This window comes from Lampetra planeri, chromosome 6 (assembly GCF_965212315.1).
Source record: "Lampetra planeri chromosome 6, kcLamPlan1.2.h2, whole genome shotgun sequence".
Classification (NCBI taxonomy): Eukaryota; Metazoa; Chordata; class Hyperoartia; order Petromyzontiformes; family Petromyzontidae; genus Lampetra; species Lampetra planeri.
In genome coordinates this window covers 15,990,307-16,010,478 of record NC_136112.1, presented here as the reverse complement: position 1 = coordinate 16,010,478, position 20,172 = coordinate 15,990,307, and the positions used below count along the sequence as shown (strand labels likewise).

The following is a 20,172-nucleotide window of genomic DNA, read 5'->3' as shown; positions in this document are numbered from 1 at the left end:
ATGTAACACCACCCACCATTTAGTATATTACAAGCAACACACACCACGTGACATGTACACATCAAAACAATCACACCACACATACGGGACACGTAAAAAAGAGCTTTATAGCGCATCGGATTCCTTCAGTATACATATTCTGATTCTGACAAACTACACACACCCGACACTTCGCTCGCGCACCACGTGCTCTGCACGCAACGCTACACTTTGGTAAACAGACGACACCGTGCCCTGCACACAAAGCACAACCACACCAACACACACACACCACAGTTCCTGCACACAACACACAACCACACCAACACACACACCACAGTTCATACACACAACACACAACCACACCAACACACACACCACAGTTCATACACACAACACACAACCACACCAACACACACACTACAGTTCATACACAACACACACCACACAACCACACCAACACACACACCACAGTTCATACACACAACACACACCACACAACCACACCAACACACACACCACAGTTCATACACACAACACACACCACACAACCACACCAACACACACACCACAGTTCATACACACAACACACAACACACAACCACACCAACACACACACCACAGTTCATACACACAACACACACCACACAACCACACCAACATACACACTACAGTTCATACACACAACACACACACCACAGTTCACACACAACCACACCAACACACACACCACAGTTCATGCACACAACACAAAACCACACTAACACACATAGGGGCCGTCCATAAATGACGTCACGCGATTTTGGACGATTTTTGACCCCCCCCCCCCCTAGTCATATGGCGTCACAAAAAGTCAGACCCCCCCTCAAATATGACGTCACAAAGCTCTGCCCCCCCCCCCAAAAGTAAAACATGCTTCAAATCGCTTTAAACTATTGTCATTGTAGTGCGTATTTAATGTGGCGCTGCACTCTGATGTTGTAGGAGAAAACGTTTATTAAAAAAAAGTCTATTTAATTAAGTAGAACGTGTTGTCTATATTTATTTAAAGTTACGAAATTGTGATGTGACGTCACATTTCTCAATACCCCTCCCTTCGTATTCACTTTATTTTCATTTTTATTATAGTTATTATTTTTTCTATCTACGTGACTTTAACGAAAGACCCAAAGAAGATGAATTCCTGCAGTCACGAAAGCTTGAAGTCAAGTCTAGGAACAGTATAGCCACACTGTAGAACTCGGTGATTAGTAAGGTTGTTTATTAAACGCATTGCCTCAACAATAGTGTGTGCGCCTCTGTAATAACACACTGCACTAGTAACTAATTGTTACGTTTAGTTTACGTGACAAACCTTACCAATTGGCTGTGTCGGGTGGTGGCAGGTTTTGTGTTTCACCACGAGGCGTCGTGTTTCACGTCGCAAACGTGTGAAAGCCCTCTGGGTTCTCTATTGGCTATGATCACTGTGTCACTGCTTTCATGGCTTTATTTTGGTGATTTCGAAAAGTTGTTTTGGTTTGGCCATGTTTGTTTGTTGTAGTACGGAGTTAGACTGATGGCCTTAATCTAAGTTGTTTTGTGGTTGTTGTTGTTGTTGTTTGACTTGCATCCCACTGGGATTTTTGCACACAGCGTGGGTGTACGGTGCTTTTTCTGCAATATTTTGCTGTCTTTTCTTGGATTTTCTGTTTGCACTTAGTCACACAGTCACTTTAAGATGTTTTCTTGTTCATGTTTTTGTTTTTTGTTTGTTGCGGTTGCACCCGATTCAAGAGCCGAATGGCTCACAGGGCGATACCTAATTATCCTAATACATGAACTTGAACTTGTGTACGGTGCTTTTTCTGCAATATTTTGCTGTCTTTTCTTGGATTTTCTGTTTGCACTTAGTCACACAGTCACTTTGTTTTCTTGTTCATGTTTTTGTTTTTTGTTTGTTGCGGTTGGACCCAATTCAAGAGCCGAATGGCTCACAGGGCGATACCGATGAACTTGAACTTGGCGAACAGTGAAAGCGCAGGTGACGTCACGGGGGAACGGAACGGGTGACGTCACGTACGGGGGGTGGGTCGCTATAAAAATGCGTGGGTGACGTCACTGGGGAGAGGAAGAGGCGCGGATGACGTCACGGGAGGGGGGACGAGGCGCTGATGACGTCACGCCCGGCGAACGCGCCGCGCAGTGGCGAGGAGCGAGGACAGGAGCAGGCGCCATGAGCGTCTCGCGGAGCCAGGTGGGGGACTAGGCCGCGTTACCCCGGGGAGACCACGTTACCCTGGGGGATACGTTACCCTGGGGGAGACCACGTTACCCTGGGGGAGACCATGTTACCCTGGGGGAGGCCGCGTTACCCTGGGGGGAGATGTTACCCTGAGGGAGGCCGGGTTACCCTGGGCTAGGCCGCGTTACCCTGGGGGAGACGTTACCCTGGGGGACACCGTGTTACCTTGTGTGACATGTTACTCTTGGGGAGGCCGCGTTACCTCGTGTGAGACGTTACCTCGTGTGAGATGTTACCTCGTGTGAAACGTTACCCTGAGGGAGGCCGCGTTACCTCGTGTGAGACGTTACCCTGGGGGACACCGTGTTACCTTGTATGAGATGTTACCTTGTGTGAGAAGTTGGCATGTGTGAGATGTTACCTTGTGTGACATGTTACCTTATGTGAGATGTTACCATGTGTTAGACTTTACCATGTGCAAGATGTTACCTTGCGTGAGACGTTACCCAGTGTGACACGTTACCATGTGTGAGATGTTACCTTGTGTGACATGTTACTTTCTGAGAATAGGTTTTCCCCTTGTTTTTTGCAACAAAACAGTTGTGTTAAGATTTTAAAACACCAAACTGAAACCTTTCACAAGGAATCATGTCAACATTAACCACAATACTTGTGGTCAGAATGCAAACAAAAAACACTCTGATAATCTATGCATTGTCTTTGAAACTGATTGGTGCACACCAGAGACCGCTTTCTTTGGAGCCTCGTCTCAAAAGGTGTTATACCAGAGGACGCCAAAAGACTTACATCACAAAGACAAGCACTATCAGAGTAATGAGAGCTCGGGGTGAGCAACTACATCATGGGACCTCATTTGCCAGTACGAAAATATGAGAATAGGTTTTCCCCTTTTTTGCGTTCTGACCACAAGTTTTGTGGTTAATGCAGACATGATTCCTTGTGAAAGGTTTCAGTTTGGTGTTTTAACATCTTAACACAACTGTTTTGTTGCCCAACAAAAGGGGAAAACGTTCTCATATTTTCGTACTGGCAAAGGAGGTCCCATGATGTTACTTTCTGTGAGATGTTACCATGTGTGAGATGTTGGCATGTGTGAGACTTCACAGAGTGCGAGACGTTACCCTGGGCGAGACGTTTACCTTATGTGAGACGTTACCATGTGTGAGTTGGCAGCGTTGTTCTGTAATGCTGTGAGTTGGTACTATAGCACTAGTATTGGTACTATAGCGCTGTAGTAGTGGTACTATACCACTGTAGTAGTGGTACTATAGTCACTGTGATACACGGCATGCCTTCCTCTTTCTCCCAACTCTGTTCCGGCGTCTTTTTGTGCGTAGCGTTATCTCCACCCCCTCATCTATTTCACTCGCCACATCTCTCTCTCTTATACACTTTACGCATTAGACTCTCGATTATCCGTGCTAATGACGGGAAGGATGGCCACGGATAATAATATAAACATATACATTTTTTGCAGATCTCTATTCCAAAAATCAGTTATGTCTAATAAATTACGTGTAACATTCAGTTTCTGATTCAAAGTTAGAACAACACGCTTGCGTTTCTCTGCCATCGCACAGTTTTCGTAAATTAAACTCACAAAATACATTATCGGATAAATCTCTCAAAATGACAATTTCAAACTGAAATTCATGTAGAACGAACGCTAACAATGGACCGACCGATGGATGTTGCGCGTGCTTGGTGATGACTCTTTCCTGCTCCCGCCCAGCAGAAGACTGCGTCCACTAAGTGGACAGCAGCAGAGCCACGCCACTCAACATCAATCAAACTCTGCCCACCATTGTAAATATATGGCAACTACTGTACTGTAGGGGCGATCACGTGGATCTCGGATTAACCGGAGCAACATTTGTTCGGATTAAGCACATTACTTGTAATAAACATTTCCAAGACTAACAATGTATAACTGTTTTTAGATTGTTAATTTGGGCTTAAGGGAAAATCCATGCGTTATTAATTTATATCAAAATCTCAGGTGCACGGTTAATATGCAAATAGGATAAACCGCACGCAGATAATCGAGAGTTGTATTTAAATAAATGACTGTCACACATGGCATATTTATAAACGCAACAAATGTAAAAGTAAAAATGTTTAACCTTTGTATTGTCAAATATAAACAATAAAATAAACATTTGGAATGGCACCGCCACCGTTATCCCTTACGAGCAGCAAAATTACGCAGCAATTTGCAGGAACGCAACCCCCCCCCCTCCGCGTTAAGCGAGGACTTTGCTGCGGTTGTATTATTTTATTTCAACCGTACAATGTGCTGGTGTACCTCCCAGAGGTGGGACAAAGTCATTGTTATGCAAGTCCAAGTCGAGTTGCAAGTCATCAAATTCATGACTCGAGTCTGACTCGAGTCCAAGTCACATGACTCGAGTCCACATCTCATAGGTGGGACAAAGTCATTGTTATGCAAGTCCAAGTCGAGTCGCAAGTCATCAAATTCATGACTCGAGTCTGACTCGAGTCCAAGTCACATGACTCGAGTCCACACCTCTGGTACCTCCTACTTCTCGCAGCCTCTACGATTCCTCTTTATAATTCACTCTTCCAGCAAGGGTCAAAGGCCCCCCCACACTTGAGGCTTTGATGAGTCGGAGCATTTATACATTTAAAAAATGTCAAAACGCGCCGCGGGAAAACCGTACCTCCGTTGGTTCTCCAGCCTCGTTAAGGGTGCAGTCATTTCTAAGTTTATCATGTTGACAGGTACAATCAGTTGTGTTTTACATGTGTCATGGGATATATGACTTATTTATTTTAATTTTGGAGGGTCCGACATGGGTTATGTTGTGTGCGTATGATTGAGTTGTATTTTTTTTCCCCAATGTAAATCATGCAGCAGTTTATGTCAGTTGATGTGCTCCATCATTGCGACACGTGTACATGCAGGATGCGTCCTTACAGGAGCCTGAGAAGGCACCGCAAGAATCCAGAACAGAATCGACGGTTTCACCTGATCACCGACCCGAGGGCAAGCCCGCGGAGAAGTTAAGCAACGCATCCCAGCCTTTGGACGACGATGCTTCCGCAAAAAAGTCACGCCTTCAGCAGCGTTCCAAAAAAGAATCCCAAGCGGCTGAATGTCCAGAAGGCGAGTCCCAGCCTTCGCTCGGTTCTCGCAAGCTAAGCGAAGAGTCTGGGGACGCGCAGCGCGGCAGTGCAGATGCTGTCTGCGAGCGGAAAGTTGCGGAGGTTGAGGGTGACGCGGGAGGAGAGGGCTCCCGGGCGCTGCAGGCCGGAGCAGAGGGCGAGCGCAGCAGCAGCAGCAACGCGGTGATGATGACCGCGCGGGACGCGGCGCGTATCAGCAACGCCTCCATGCTGCTTCTCGATGCCGCGGAGCGCAGCAGCCACCGCCTGTGGATTGGAAACATCGACCTGCGGGTCACGGAGTGAGTCGAGCGTTGGGCGAACGTACGTGTGCAGCACACGTACACACACACGCATGCATGCGTGTGCAGCACATGGTACACACACACGCGTGCATACGTGTGCAGTACACGTACCCACACGCGTGCATACGAGTGCAGCACACGTACACACACACGCGTGCATGCATGGCAGGTAGATCATCGATTATCTGGGGTGGACGGAGCACCGGATTTTCAAAAACGCCAGGTAATCGCTAATCATCATTATTATCATCAACTTAGCTTATTTTTTCACATTCTTGTATAACATTGTCTGTAGGTTTTTTAAATTTGTTTACTGTATGAAATTGGCATGAATAAATATACAAATAGACGAATAAACATCCTACTTTCAAATGTACTGTATTTACTGTACCGTACTTACCACTGCAATCTCGAAGACTCTGCATGTATATACTTGCAGTATTTTCATTGTTGTATGTAGTGTATAATGTTCTTTATTTCACGTTTAACACTGAAATCAAATGCAGCTACTTTATTCGTCAAGCACGCGGTGCCGATCGCCAGACTGGGTACAGTCTTTGGAGCGATTTTGCCGGATCGGCACGGGACCGCCAGATCTTGTTGGAAACTGGCGAATAATCGCGTGCCGGATAATCGGTGATCAACTGTATGTTGAACTTCTTTCGCACTCTACGTAGCCAACCGTGCTAATCGGAGGTGCGTCCATATCCATTGTTATACCGCACTTCTTTTACTCGTCTCCACCAGCCTGGTCTAGCCGGCGTTGTGACGTATGGGTAAAATAATCTCCGTGGCATGGGTTGACCAAAGGCAGATGTTATTGATTTGATATTTGCAGAGGTGCCTAATCAAAGTCGATGCCTCTCATTGGAGACCAAAATCTCTGCTTCACTCTCACCGCTTAGGGCTTACGGATCATATGCAGGTGCACAGAATCGTACGCTCGCGATGTGCACGGTGGCGGTTCTCCTTTGGGATTGATCCAATCTATGTTTACGTTTATAGAGAGCGCCTTAGCTCAAGGCGATTTACGTAGTTTCAAAATGAATTAGTTGGCAGGGGCGTGCAAGGGTTGAGAAATGAATGACCATGAAAGGGGAGGGAAGGAAGTGAATGGGGCAAGGGGGTGTGAGAAGGGCAGAGAGTGGGCGAGAGAAAAGAGATGTGGCCTTAAACTGAAGGGGAGGTCTGGGCATTTCCGCCACTGCTTTATCCTGGCTCCAATCATATCTCTCTCTCTTCACGCTCATCCTCGGTCTCCTTCAATCACTCCTCCTGCACCCCTACTTCACCCGTCACAGCAAGTGTTCCCCAAGGCTCTGTCTTGGGCTCCCCTTCTCTTCTCTCTCTGCGTCTCTCCTCTCGAAACACTCATCTCCTCCTCTTACGTCTTCCACCATTTCTTCGCCGACGACTTCCAAATATTCTCCTCTTTCTCCACTTGCACTCCAGACCTCTCTTCTCGCATTTCCGCCTGCTTAACCGCCCCTTCAAACTTGGATGTCGCTTCACCTCCTTGCCATCATGAACCCCTCTAAAACCCAGCTTCTCTTTTTCCCCGCTGCTCTTTCCCCCTCCACGCACCCCCACCATCACCTTCCCACCCTTCTCACTCACCCCTGTCCCTTCTGCCCACAACCTTGGTGTCCTCTTTGACTCCTCCTTTCCCTCGCCTCTCACGTCTCCGCCATCACCCGCACTTGTCGTTTCCACCTTGTCAACATTCGCGAAATAGGCCCTCTCATCCCTCAGTCGGCGGCCAAACTACTAATACACTCACTCGTTCCCTCAGCTAGAATACTGTCACTCTCTCCTGCTCGGTCTCCCAGAATATGCATTCATTCCACTACAACAGATCCAAAATGCGTCTGCACATTTAATTTACAACCTACCACACTGCTCCCGCACCTCTGCCCTTCTTATAGAAATACACTGGCTCCCCATCTACCCGGTGTCTATTCAAGCTCCTTACGCTGGTATTTAAATCTCTGCATGGCCTTGCCCCACCTTACCTCGCTTCCCTCATCTCGGTTTGTGTCCCCTCCCACCTGCTCCGCTCTCGATCTCTCCTGCCACTCCTAACCGTCCCCCCTTCTCCTTGTGCACAATCGTCGTTTCTGCTCCTTTTCCCTACTTGCCCCCTTGCACTGACACAAACTTCCCCTCCATATAAAGCAGCGAGCACCTTCCCTGTCTAGTTACCGCTCCTCCCTCAAGACCTCCACCTCATCTCCCTGGCCCATCCTTCCCTGGGCACCCCCATAATTCCGGTACCCACTAACCACCCTCCTCATACCCCATTTCTATTCACCGTATCACTTTTAGTTACCCTAATTGTACCACTCATAACCCTTGTGAAGTGCTTTGGATTAAATCGCTATATAAATATAAGATAAGATGTACACATGGTGTCAAGCACGTGGCGTAATCAATCGTGCCACACGTCCCACAAACAGGTCCAGAGTTTGCCTGCCTATTCACATGCTGCTAGAAATCGTTGACCTAAAACGTGGATTATTTCGCCATGCACAGCCCGTGGCCTTGCTGTGGTGCCTCTGGCTGTCAATCTTGTTTGGCATAATTTAACACTTTTGTATTTGTCGTTTGTCTGCATGCTCCGTTGTTAACGCATGTGTAGTTTTAGACTGACTCTTAAGAGTACAGTAGTCCCTTGGTTAACAGTAACTTTGGTTAACGGTTTTCCGATTAATGTTTCGCCTCCCATAGGGACCTCCCCATGGTTGAGACTAATTTTTTTATTGTGATTAACGGCAGGTTTTACGTTATGCACGAAGTGGTGCCAGTTTCGGCCAATCGGAGCGCTCGTAAGCGGGGCTGAGCCAAGCCCTCAGCCAATCAGCGACGCACCATTTATAAGCGTTCAGACCTCGACTGGCTTTGTTCACATTGTGTTTTTTGTTTTGACAGGGAAGACCGCTCTCTTGCAGACTCGGTGATTGTTACTTGTTTTTACTACGTTCGATTAACAGTTATTTCGGTTCACGGACTACGGTATGCACGCTTCTACTTTGGCGAGCACATTTTCTCGCGTTTGTATTCATTATGCCTGCGCGTGCGTTTGTTTGCGCGCGACAGATTTCACCTGTTGAAGATCCTGCAAAAGTTTGGCCACATCAAGGAGTTTGACTTTTTATTCCACAAATCGGGTCCTTTGGAAGGCCAGCCTCGAGGATACTGCTTTGTGAACTACGAGACGAGACCGGTAAGAGCAAATAGATACACACAGCCACACACACACACACACGTTGTGACTTACTACTAATACGTACACACAGACACACACACGCTGTGCCTTACTACTTATACGTACACACACCACACACACGGTGTGACTTACTACTAATACAGACACACAGCTACGCACCACACACACACACGGTGTGACTTACTACTAATACGTACACACAGACACACACACGCTGTGCCTTACTACTTATACGTACACACACCACACACACGGTGTGACTTACTACTAATACATACACACAGCTACGCACCACACACACACACGGTGTGACTTACATCTAATACGTACACACAGCCACACCACACACACACGGTGTGACTTACTACTAATACGTACACACAGCCACACACACACGGTGTGACTTACTACTAATACATACACACACGCACGGTGTGACTTACTACTAATACGTACACACAGCCACACACACGGTGTGACTTACTACTAATACGTACACACAGACACACACACACACACGGTGTGACTCACTACTAATACGTACACACACACACCACACACGGTGTGACTCACTACTAATACGTACACACAGCCACACACACACACACACACATGCAGTGTGACTTACTACTAATATGTACACACAGCCACACACACACACATGCAGTGTGACTTACTACTAATACGTACACACACCACACGCACCGTGACTTACTACTAATATGTACACACAGCCACACACACACACATGCAGTGTGACTTACTACTAATACGTACACACTGCCACCACCACTCACACATGATGTGACTTACTACGGGTCGCGTCAAACATCTCAAGAAATTAGTTTTCAATCTTGATGATGATTTAAAAGTGCGTCGCTCCAGTGGATTCCTAACATTGGAAGGAAGAGAGTTCCAAACGGTTCTCAGAAGCGCATGTGAAAGCGTGCGATGGAGTGGCCGTCTTATTTTCGATGGTTGGCCAGAAGCCGCTGTTGCGAGGATGACCGGAGTTTGCGTGATGGTTAATGCTCCTTGACGAGAAGAATAGAGAATAGGAACGGTTCTGAAAGGTGCCGGTCCTTTGCGTTCAGTGTTCTTAATTTGTGTACCGGCACAGTTTCTACCACCGCTTGTCTGTTAACCCTGTGCATGGTGGAGTGCGTCGTAACGCGTTGTGGCTCGTTGCGATCTCTCTGTGTGTGTGCATGGCCGTCAGGAAGCGGAACGTGCCATACAGCACCTGAACGGGAAGCTGGCTCTCTCACGCCCGCTTGTCGTCCGCTGGGCACATGCAAAGTTTGCGGTGAGTGCCCGCGCTTTTGGCATTCACTAATCATGGCGGATCTCAACCAGCGGAACGCAAAAAGTCCTTTAGGTGGGGGGGGGGGGGGGGGAATGGGGCGCAGTCTGTGGCATGATTGACGTGCAGGGGAAATTTAAAACGTGCGTGCAGAACGTCGGCACTACGTAACACGGTATTCTTTACTAATTTTCAGAGGGGGGGGGCCCACTTCCGCCCGATAAGACATCAGTGGTGAGGGCCGCCACACCGCTTGCAAGGGGGGTGTTTTCACATTCGTGTATTGTCGGGGAGGCCTCACGTCAGGGGCCGCACTAAAGGCCACCAGGGACCGCCAGTGGCCAGCGCGCCTCGCCACGAAGAGCGCTGACGTAGCGGCAACAACCCAATTTCCACCGCAGCACCGGGAGGTGACGGGTTGTGCTTCCGCTGCAGAAGCCGAGCCGTGCCACAACAGACGTGTGGAGGCACGTGTAGATGACCCGGTGACGCACACATGCACGCAGTTGCACATATGTCCAGGCCGGAATTTAGGACACAAGTGGTCTTGATTGGGGGGGGGCGCGTGCAATAGCAAAAATGTTGAGAACCACTGCGCTAAAACCAGTAATTGCATACACACATAAACGTGCACAGTTTAGAATGTCTAATGTGTATCTTCTGGGTTATAAGAGGCTCGGAGAAGTAAGACACGCTCCAAACTGTGGAGTATTTTTTAAAGAGAGAGGGAGCAATCATTGGAAGGATGTTATTAACCTGGTAAAACCCTAACTGCTTTGTAGTGGTTGTCGTTTTTCATATCTACCGGGTACTACTACACCACGCAGCGCTCGCCCTCCCCCTACCCCACACCCTCACCCCTCCCTCTCCCCCCTTGCTCCTCCCCCTTTCTTACCTATATAACCTCTTAACACGGCATCTCTCTCTCCCACTTCAGCAAAGCATTTTCTTGCTGTGGTTTTCCCACCTGATGATGATTGCTTGTGTTGCAATCGAAACGTCGTGATTTATTTTATTTTATACCTTCGTGACTTTACCGAAAGAACCAAAGAGTAGAGAGAGGAAGTGTTTTATGTAAGTGTGTGACAACGTGGTCCTTTGGAGAGCTGCCTTCCACAAGATGATGCTGAACATGCCGCTTTAAACCAGGGAGTGATGTCTTCTGGACGATGATTCTGAATGGATGGTTGTGGGTGTCTTCTTCTGTGCTTATGTATTTAAGAGGAGGCTGAACAACTAGATTAAAACACACATCTTGCGGAAGACAATTTAAGACGCTTCACCAACTTCTGCTTTAAAATACTTGGGGAAAAAATGCATCTGGAATATTTTGGTATTTACACAAAACTAAAAACATTATTAACTGGCATTGACCAAACATCGCAGTGTTGACAAATTACCTGCAAATTACTTGAACCCTTTCTCTCTCCAATGACGTACGTCGTCGGTTTTTCTTCCGATTCCGTTCCAATGATGTACGTGTCCATCATCAAAACCAAACCGGAAGACAATATAAAATAACTTTATCGGTACCGAGGCTCCCACAAAGCCATGCGGGAGGGTGTGTGGCAAAGTTTGGCACCAGCTGTCATAGAGTACGGCGGTCGTGTCGCGACTGCTCTCTGCGGTGAGTAACAATGTCTTTAAAAACAACGGCGCTGCTACACCTCTCTGAAGAAAATTAATGCGGAGCCTCTTGCTCGTTCCGAGATTCAGCGGTGAAAGGGACAACCCACCCTGCAACTTGCAGACGTCTCGGAAATGTGTTGCCAGCGAGCGTGTGCAGAGTTTGCTTGCAATGATTACATTGTATGTATGAAGGTTGAACTTCTTTCGCACCGTACGTAGCCAACCGTGCTCATCGGTGGTGCGGGGGAAGGACAACAAACTAAACACATAAAGCAGTTACACTATGGGAACCTCATTTGCCAGTAAAAATATGATAATTGGTTTTTTACCCTTCTATCTGGCAACAAAACTGACACCTTTTTACAAGGAGTCATGTTTGCATAGACCGCAATACCTGCAGTCATAATACAAACAAAAGACATAACTCTGATAATGTGCACTGTCCTTGAAGTTGATTGGTCCACACCCGAGACAGCTTTCCTTAGAGCCTAGTCTCACATGGGTTGGACCAGATGACGCCAAAAGGCGCACAACTCAAAGACAATGCACCATCAGAGTATGAGAGCTCGGGGCAAGCATCTACACTATGGGAACCTCATTTGCCAGTAAAAATATGATAATTGTTTTTTTACCCTTCTATCTGGCAACAAAACTGACACCTTTTTACAAGGAGTCATGTTTGCATAGACCGCAATACCTGCAGTCATAATACAAACAAAAGACATAACTCTGATAATGTGCACTGTCCTTGAAGTTGATTGGTCCACACCCGAGACAGCTTTCCTTAGAGCCTAATCAACTTCAAGGACAGTGCACATTATCAGAGTTATGTCTTTTGTTTGTATTATGACTGCAGGTATTGCGGTCTATGCAAACATGACTCCTTGTAAAAAGGTGTCAGTTTTGTTGCCATATAGAAGGGTAAAAAACCAATTATCATATTTTTACTGGCAAATGAGGTTCCCATAGTGTAGATGCTTGCCCCGAGCTCTCATACTCTGATGGTGCATTGTCTTTGAGTTGTGCGCCTTTTGGCGTCATCTGGTCCAACCCATGTGAGACTAGGCTCTAAGGAAAGCTGTCTCGGGTGTGGACCAATCAACTTCAAGGACAGTGCACATTATCAGAGTTATGTCTTTTGTTTGTATTATGACTGCAGGTATTGCGGTCTATGCAAACATGACTCCTTGTAAAAAGGTGTCAGTTTTGTTGCCAGATAGAAGGGTAAAAAACCAATTATCATATTTTTACTGGCAAATGAGGTTCCCATAGTGTAGATGCTTGCCCCGAGCTCTCATACTCTGATGGTGCATTGTCTTTGAGTTGTGCGCCTTTTGGCGTCATCTGGTCCAACCCATGTGAGACTAGGCTCTAAGGAAAGCTGTCTCGGGTGTGGACCAATCAACTTCAAGGACAGTGCACATTATCAGAGTTATGTCTTTTGTTTGTATTATGACTGCAGGTATTGCGGTCTATGCAAACATGACTCCTTGTAAAAAGGTGTCAGTTTTGTTGCCAGATAGAAGGGTAAAAAACCAATTATCATATTTTTACTGGCAAATGAGGTTCCCATAGTGTAGATGCTTGCCCCGAGCTCTCATACTCTGATGGTGCATTGTCTTTGAGTTGTGCGCCTTTTGGCGTCATCTGGTCCAACCCATGTGAGACTAGGCTCTAAGGAAAGCTGTCTCGGGTGTGGACCAATCAACTTCAAGGACAGTGCACATTATCAGAGTTATGTCTTTTGTTTGTATTATGACTGCAGGTATTGCGGTCTATGCAAACATGACTCCTTGTAAAAAGGTGTCAGTTTTGTTGCCAGATAGAAGGGTAAAAAAACAATTATCATATTTTTACTGGCAAATGAGGTTCCCATAGTGTAGATGCTTGCCCCGAGCTCTCATACTCTGATGGTGCATTGTCTTTGAGTTGTGCGCCTTTTGGCGTCATCTGGTCCAACCCATGTGAGACTAGGCTCTAAGGAAAGCTGTCTCGGGTGTGGACCAATCAACTTCAAGGACAGTGCACATTATCAGAGTTATGTCTTTTGTTTGTATTATGACTGCAGGTATTGCGGTCTATGCAAACATGACTCCTTGTAAAAAGGTGTCAGTTTTGTTGCCAGATAGAAGGGTAAAAAACCAATTATCATATTTTTACTGGCAAATGAGGTTCCCATAGTGTAGATGCTTGCCCCGAGCTCTCATACTCTGATGGTGCATTGTCTTTGAGTTGTGCGCCTTTTGGCGTCATCTGGTCCAACCCATGTGAGACTAGGCTCTAAGGAAAGTTGTCTCGGGTGTGGACCAATCAACTTCAAGGACAGTGCACATTATCAGAGTTATGTCTTTTGTTTGTATTATGACTGCAGGTATTGCGGTCTATGCAAACATGACTCCTTGTAAAAAGGTGTCAGTTTTGTTGCCAGATAGAAGGGTAAAAAACCAATTATCACATAAAGCAGTGTTGAAGAAATAACTTTTAAATTTACGTTTAAAAGTGCATAGCTCCAGAGGCTTCCGTATTACCGGGAGGAAGAGCGTTCCAGACGGCCGCAGAAGTGCACCTGAACGCGTGCAATGCATGAGAATCTAAACAAGTTACGGCGGTTTGTAGTAGAGTTCTATGAACTCGATGACTTGTCTCACGAATGGAACCTTCCGTGTTTTCTGTGAAATGTGCAGCAAGGATATGAGTATCCAAAGAAGGAGGTGGTCATGCCGACAAGCTTGGAGCCATCGACCAGTGAGCCGCCAGCCCCCGTACAGACGAGCCTCAGGTGCGTGTGCGGAGATTTGTATGCGGTCACGTACGCGCTCTCGCCGAGTGAGCCACCTTTTTCTGTTCCCGCTCAGTCCACCGTCTTCTCCGAGCCACCGAAGCCACCGTCGCAACGTGCCAAACGGCGTCCACGGGGCTTGGACTTTTGCCGATGAAAGCAACGAAGTTAAAACGTCACGATACAAAAGAGTATATTCAATAAATCAAAGTACATATCAGAATCTGAATACTGGAGGAATCCGATGAGCTATGAAGCTCTGTTTCACAGATGTCTAGGTAATGAAACTGGGCATCCTTGCAAATGAGATTTTCCATCTGATGGGATTTTCCAGGTGAAATATGTAATTAATCAACAGCTCCTGTATTGGAATTGAGGCTTTCAAGAAACAACGTCAACCCACTTAACCTGTACGCATTAATGTGCGCAGTTGAACATTGACCATGTCACCATGAGCAATAAACCAGTTTTTTTTTACACACAATTGTTGAGCACAGTCCCAAAATCACAAAACATAAATAGCCAGCAACAAACAGCACGATGAAAGTTGTCCTAGGTAAGGGTAACACGTTTTTGAATTGAGAACAAAAGGTTATTTTGGTTTTGAAAAGAAGAGGTGAAACTGTGTGTTGTTCAGTGATTGTCAAAGGATTGACTCTGACCAGCTCAAGCGACCCCTTTCTACCAAATTATTTGGTGGGCCTGCGTCGGCAGTAGTGGCGCACAAGCACAAATAACATCAGCACTGTCGCCTTGAAAGAAAAAATGTAGGATAGATTAAAACAAACACCACATGCGACGTTTTAGGTAGTGGCCCTTCACATGTGCTTTGAAAAAGGGCCTGAAAAGTATGCCATTAAATTTCTATTCTTTTGTCAATTTTTTTTCGATCCATTGTTCACGGAGTAGACTGTGTCTCCCTTGACTCGTCACTCTGCACTGAGCAGGACTGTGTCTGCCTCGACTCATCACTCTGCACTGACCAGAACCGTGTCTCCCTCGACTCGTCACTCTACTGAGCACTGCTATTCACGCACAGCTCTCGGCACTCGCCGTTAATGAAAGGAGTATCTCGTAATTCGTTTGACGAAACGGCTGTGTTGTGTTGAGTCTGGTGGTGATCCATCCGATGGCCATCAGGGGTTGCTGGATGTTATCGCATGCGTAACCTTGTCTGTAAGCGGTCATGTTATGCGACGAGCAGATTTCACTTCACCACACTCACAATGGGGGGGCGATTCTTTCATTCCACGATTGTGCAGGAAATAGCCACGCCTGCCACGTGTTCATGTAAGAAGTAGGCACTCTGGTTAGATTTTCAATTTGTAGACTAAATAGGCCCGGTGATCATTGAAGTCAATAAACCAACGTGTTTAGCAATCTAGCAGTGAGGCAACTCATGTGATCTGCAGTTGTTTGATTTATAAATATCATTGACAGTTCATAATTGAGTTTTTTTTGGGTTAGATCGTGTAAATATACATTTCTCATTAAACCCGCCACCACCCGACACAGCCAATTAGTAATGTTTGTCACGTGAACAAAACATGCCAATTCGTTACAAGTACAGCAACACTGGTGTGTGTTTGAGAGTAAACCAACTACAACATTTACAATTCGAGTACCGTGACGTTTTGCCTGTAATTACAACAACCAGCCTCATCAGGCGACAGCCAGAACAACGGAACAATTCTGGCCAATATTGCTCGCTGAAGCCTCCATGCCATTGGAGAAGTGCTTGTTGTGATTTCAAGTGAACAGCCATTGGTGGTTTTCCTGTAACTCTGACCACAAGAGTTCAGCGGTAGCACACTGTAAATTATCCCTGCAGTGGACTCGTCTTGGTCGGCATGGAAGAAGAGACCAATGACCTCCTGAGAGCTCCCTCGAGCGAGGACACCCTCACGGCCGGCAGCGGCGAGCGCAAGCAGTTGCGGGGCTGCCCCTTTACGCTTACCCGTCGTGTGAACGTGCGCGTGTCCGTATTCGTCATTCACAGTGCCGCCCCCTTTGTCGTTGCGTGCGCGCAGCATCAATGCCAAGATCCAGGCGATCGAGGCGAAGCTGAAGATGATGGAGGAGAACCCCGACATGGAGTATTGCCCCTCTCCGGAGTCCAACCCCCTCTTCTACATCAACCGAGTTGCGGGCAACGCCGCGGACGGGGGCAGGCCCGAGCGGCGGCCGTGGACTGACCGGCGAGGCCGGGGGGCCCCCTACCGCTCGCATTACTCCCGCGGGGGGCGCAGATAACACGGTCATGTACACACACGTCTATTAGCACGGACATGTACACACATGTGTATTGGCAAGATCATAACAAAGACAAAGATCCCCCATATATCCTTAAACAGACTGTTAGGGCAAGTGCTTTGAAGGCTGACATGGCAAACGACTGGTTAGGTGGCCAACACCACGCCCGACCACCTTTGTCTCCCCAGTGGTGATATTTTACACACGGCACCACTGACTCATTTGAGGCTGAGTCGACCCAGGGGAGGCCCAGCACTGGTTCAGAGCGTGAAGCAAACTCGGGTCGTCGGGTTCGTAGCGCAGCTCGCTACTGCTCCCCTACCCCCACTCCCTTACCGCACTCCCCTACCCCCACTCCTCCTACCCCGCGTCTTTACATGAACACGTACACACACACACACACACGTCTATGAGCACGATCATGTACACACACACGTCCGTTTTGCACGTGTGTCACACGTATATGCACATACGAGCATGTACTGTGCATTCACGAGCACACCTACACGGTTGTTTGCATACACCCTCGCACATTTGCACACACATGTGGTTGTGTGTACAGGTGTGTGCGGGTTGTGTGTGCGCATCCATACGAGTGTTGATCAAAACGTTCGTAGCCCGACATAGAAGGTGCTGACCAACCTCGATCTAATTTGTCTACACGACTGCCTGAAAGTGCAGTGCACTAAATCGACACTTTGCCAGGCCTTGAGCTGTTTTGAGTCTAAATCCGAACACAGACTGCTTACCTTATTTTCTCCGCAAATGATACGGTGATTGTGGACGGATATAGAAGTCACTGGGAACCAGGTCTAGCGAGTGAGTTTTCTACAAATGTCTGCGTCTTTTTATATTTTTGCATTTATGGTTAACACAAAAAATTTGTTCAGTCTTTGTAAAATAACAGGGGTCCATTTGTTGCACTTTCAACCACACACTGTGTCAGCCCGCTGGACCTTTTGATCGGCCCTTGTACCTGCAGTCAGTGCACGTGTCGGATATTACCCAGCGCGTAAATCCCCAATACACATGGCAGCACTACTAACGCACCACAGTTGACACCGGCAGATGTCACCTTACAGCGATTCATTATCTCGAGCCAAACCCCACTGCCGATGTGTCAGCCGCAAAAAACGGTGCGGCGCTTCGTGAACTCGTGTCCACGGCGGGCGAGCGAGCGTCCTTCCCGAGTGCAGGGGTGATTCACACTGTGCTCTGGAGCCAGCAGCTGGATTTACAATCTTAAGACGTCGGCTTATAGTCTCGCTTACGCTTCGGTAACAAAAGGTCGCAACGTTTACTTTTGTTGCTAAGTAACATGGGGGAAACCGGCGACGCATGGCGAGAGAGAGGCGGCCAGCCCTGGTGAGAGGGACATGTCCACAGCGCCATCTCCTCCCCGGGTCGCCCCACACCCTCGGAACAGCCAGGACAGCCGTCGCCGGCTCGCAAGAGCCGCCGACTCAGAACCACGCGACTAACCCCCTGTGTGAAGATCTGGCCGATCTCAGGTGGTCGCAGTGCCGAGATTTCCCCATCCGGCTGCCCTCTCTCCTCGATGGATTTTAAAAAATGTAATAATAAATGCGGCAATAAAGCAACGTCTACTTTTACGTGTCATACGCTGGCACAGCATTGGTTCGGACGTCGCAAGAACGAGCTCGAGTAGGAGCCCATACACTTTGGGATGTCCGAGAGCCACACGGGAGGGAGACGGTGGAGCGAGTGAGGTCGAAGAGCAAGCGAGGCGATGCTGGCTCTTGCTAAATACGCAGCGAATATTCATTCGTCCCGATGGGCGCTGATCTGATGGAAAGGATGCGACGCTGGGCACGAGATAGGCTTTGCTGTTCGCTGGCATCTGCGTTACATTGCAATGTTGAGGAGCCATAGCCCAACATGTTTCTATCAGCCTACTAAACACCCTTGTGTAAATTGACGAGTTTATCACGAATTGCTGCCATTCCAGTTAACTTCCCGTCCCACGACCTGCCACGCCTGTCCTTTGTCTGTTGCTCCACAAATGTCAGTTGTTTAATTTAATGTTTTGCTTCTTTTTTTGTCTAACAATAGGTCATAAGTCACACATTGATTTCACAAAAGCCTTGGTGTAGATTGTTTTTAATGGAATTTCTCTTTAGGTTTGAGTTTAGCAGTTCCATAGTTTGACTATTTAAAAAAAAAGATAGATTGTATTCGAGATGCATAGACCAATTATACCTAACAGTTTACATATTTTACTGCTCAAGGTTAGAATGAAATATTTAGGTCCAAATGCCGAACGGTCTCCATGCTCAACTCGCTGTGAGCCAGTGATCGTCTCTCAGATTGCGACCCTCGGCGATGGAAATGTTGCATCGATTTGATGGGAGCCATTCTCCTAATAGAACTGATCAAGGCTGCCTGCTACCCACTCGGGGACATCCGCATTATTGACCCGGGAGAACTGTTTGGCTGAGTTGAACCTGGCTGGGATTTTTAATTTAAATGTTTTAGGTTTTATATATCGCCGATTGAGAAAGGATGCATTGCTTTTCTTTCTTTCTATAGCTTTAGCTTTGTACAAGTACATTGGTAGTGAAGAAGTCGTTTAAAGGGATAGATGAATGAAATTGTGAATATTTTAGAAGCAATGAAACGTGTATATAATTCAGATGATGATTTTGTAATGGCAGACTTGAATAGTTGTCAGTAAACAAGGCTTAGAATAAGTGTGCCGTTTCCGTCTTTGTCACGTTGTTTCACTCACACCCTGGAGATCTTTTTACTTCCATTTGCCGGAAACTGGTTTACAGAAAGTGATCGAGTGTTCGTTTATTTCTCAATCCGCTTGTCCTGGCGAGGGTCGCAGCGGCAGCGTGTTGAGTATGGCGGTGCAGACCTCCCTTTCCCTGGCGACAGACTCTCGCTCTTCCTGAGGAATTCCCAGGCGTTCCCAGGCCAGCTGACCAACGTAGTCCCGTCAGCGTGTCTTGTGCCAGCCCCCCCGGGGTCTTCTCCCAGTGGTACGTGCCCGGTAGAGGTCCCGGGGGAGTCCACCGTGGGACATCCTTACTCGGTGCCCGAACCAACTGACTCTCGATCCGGAGGAGCAGCGGCTCGACTCGGTGGCTCTCCGGGATTACCGAGCTCCTCATCCGATCACGGAGAGCGAGCCCGGCAACCCTGCGGAGAAACCTCAATACGACCCCTTGTACCTGCGATCTCATCCTTTCGGTCATTGCCCAAAGCTCATGACCATAGGTGAGGGTGGGAATGTAGATCGACCTGTAAACGCGAGCTTTGTTCGTGAACTTGGCTCCTGCGTCACTACCACGGAACGATAGT

The 20,172-nt window shown here is 47.4% G+C and overlaps 1 protein-coding gene across 1 annotated transcript; it reads left to right on the top strand.

The window, feature by feature from the left end:
- Window positions 1-2,099: 2,099 nt before the first annotated feature.
- Window positions 2,100-19,556, top strand: LOC144719613 (uncharacterized). Its single transcript, XM_078595696.1, has 6 exons — window positions 2,100-2,215; window positions 5,150-5,652; window positions 8,752-8,878; window positions 10,101-10,187; window positions 14,498-14,592; window positions 16,623-19,556. The coding sequence occupies exons 1-6, from the start codon at window positions 2,102-2,104 to the stop codon at window positions 16,843-16,845; spliced, it is 1,149 nt and encodes a 382-aa protein (XP_078451822.1). The 5' UTR covers window positions 2,100-2,101; the 3' UTR covers window positions 16,846-19,556.
- The last annotated feature ends 616 nt before the right edge of the window (window positions 19,557-20,172 follow it).

What these genes read in the sequence shown, in the direction of transcription:
- LOC144719613 (XM_078595696.1), top strand. Translation starts at nt 2,102, where the DNA reads ATGACGTCACGGGAGGGGGGACGAGGCGCTGATGACGTCACGCCCGGC. An exon ending in TGAGCGTCTCGCGGAGCCAG is followed by an intron (nt 2,216 to 5,149) that starts GTGGGGGACTAG and finishes GTGTACATGCAG; the next exon opens with GATGCGTCCTTACAGGAGCC. An exon ending in GGGCACATGCAAAGTTTGCG is followed by an intron (nt 10,188 to 14,497) that starts GTGAGTGCCCGC and finishes TGAAATGTGCAG; the next exon opens with CAAGGATATGAGTATCCAAA.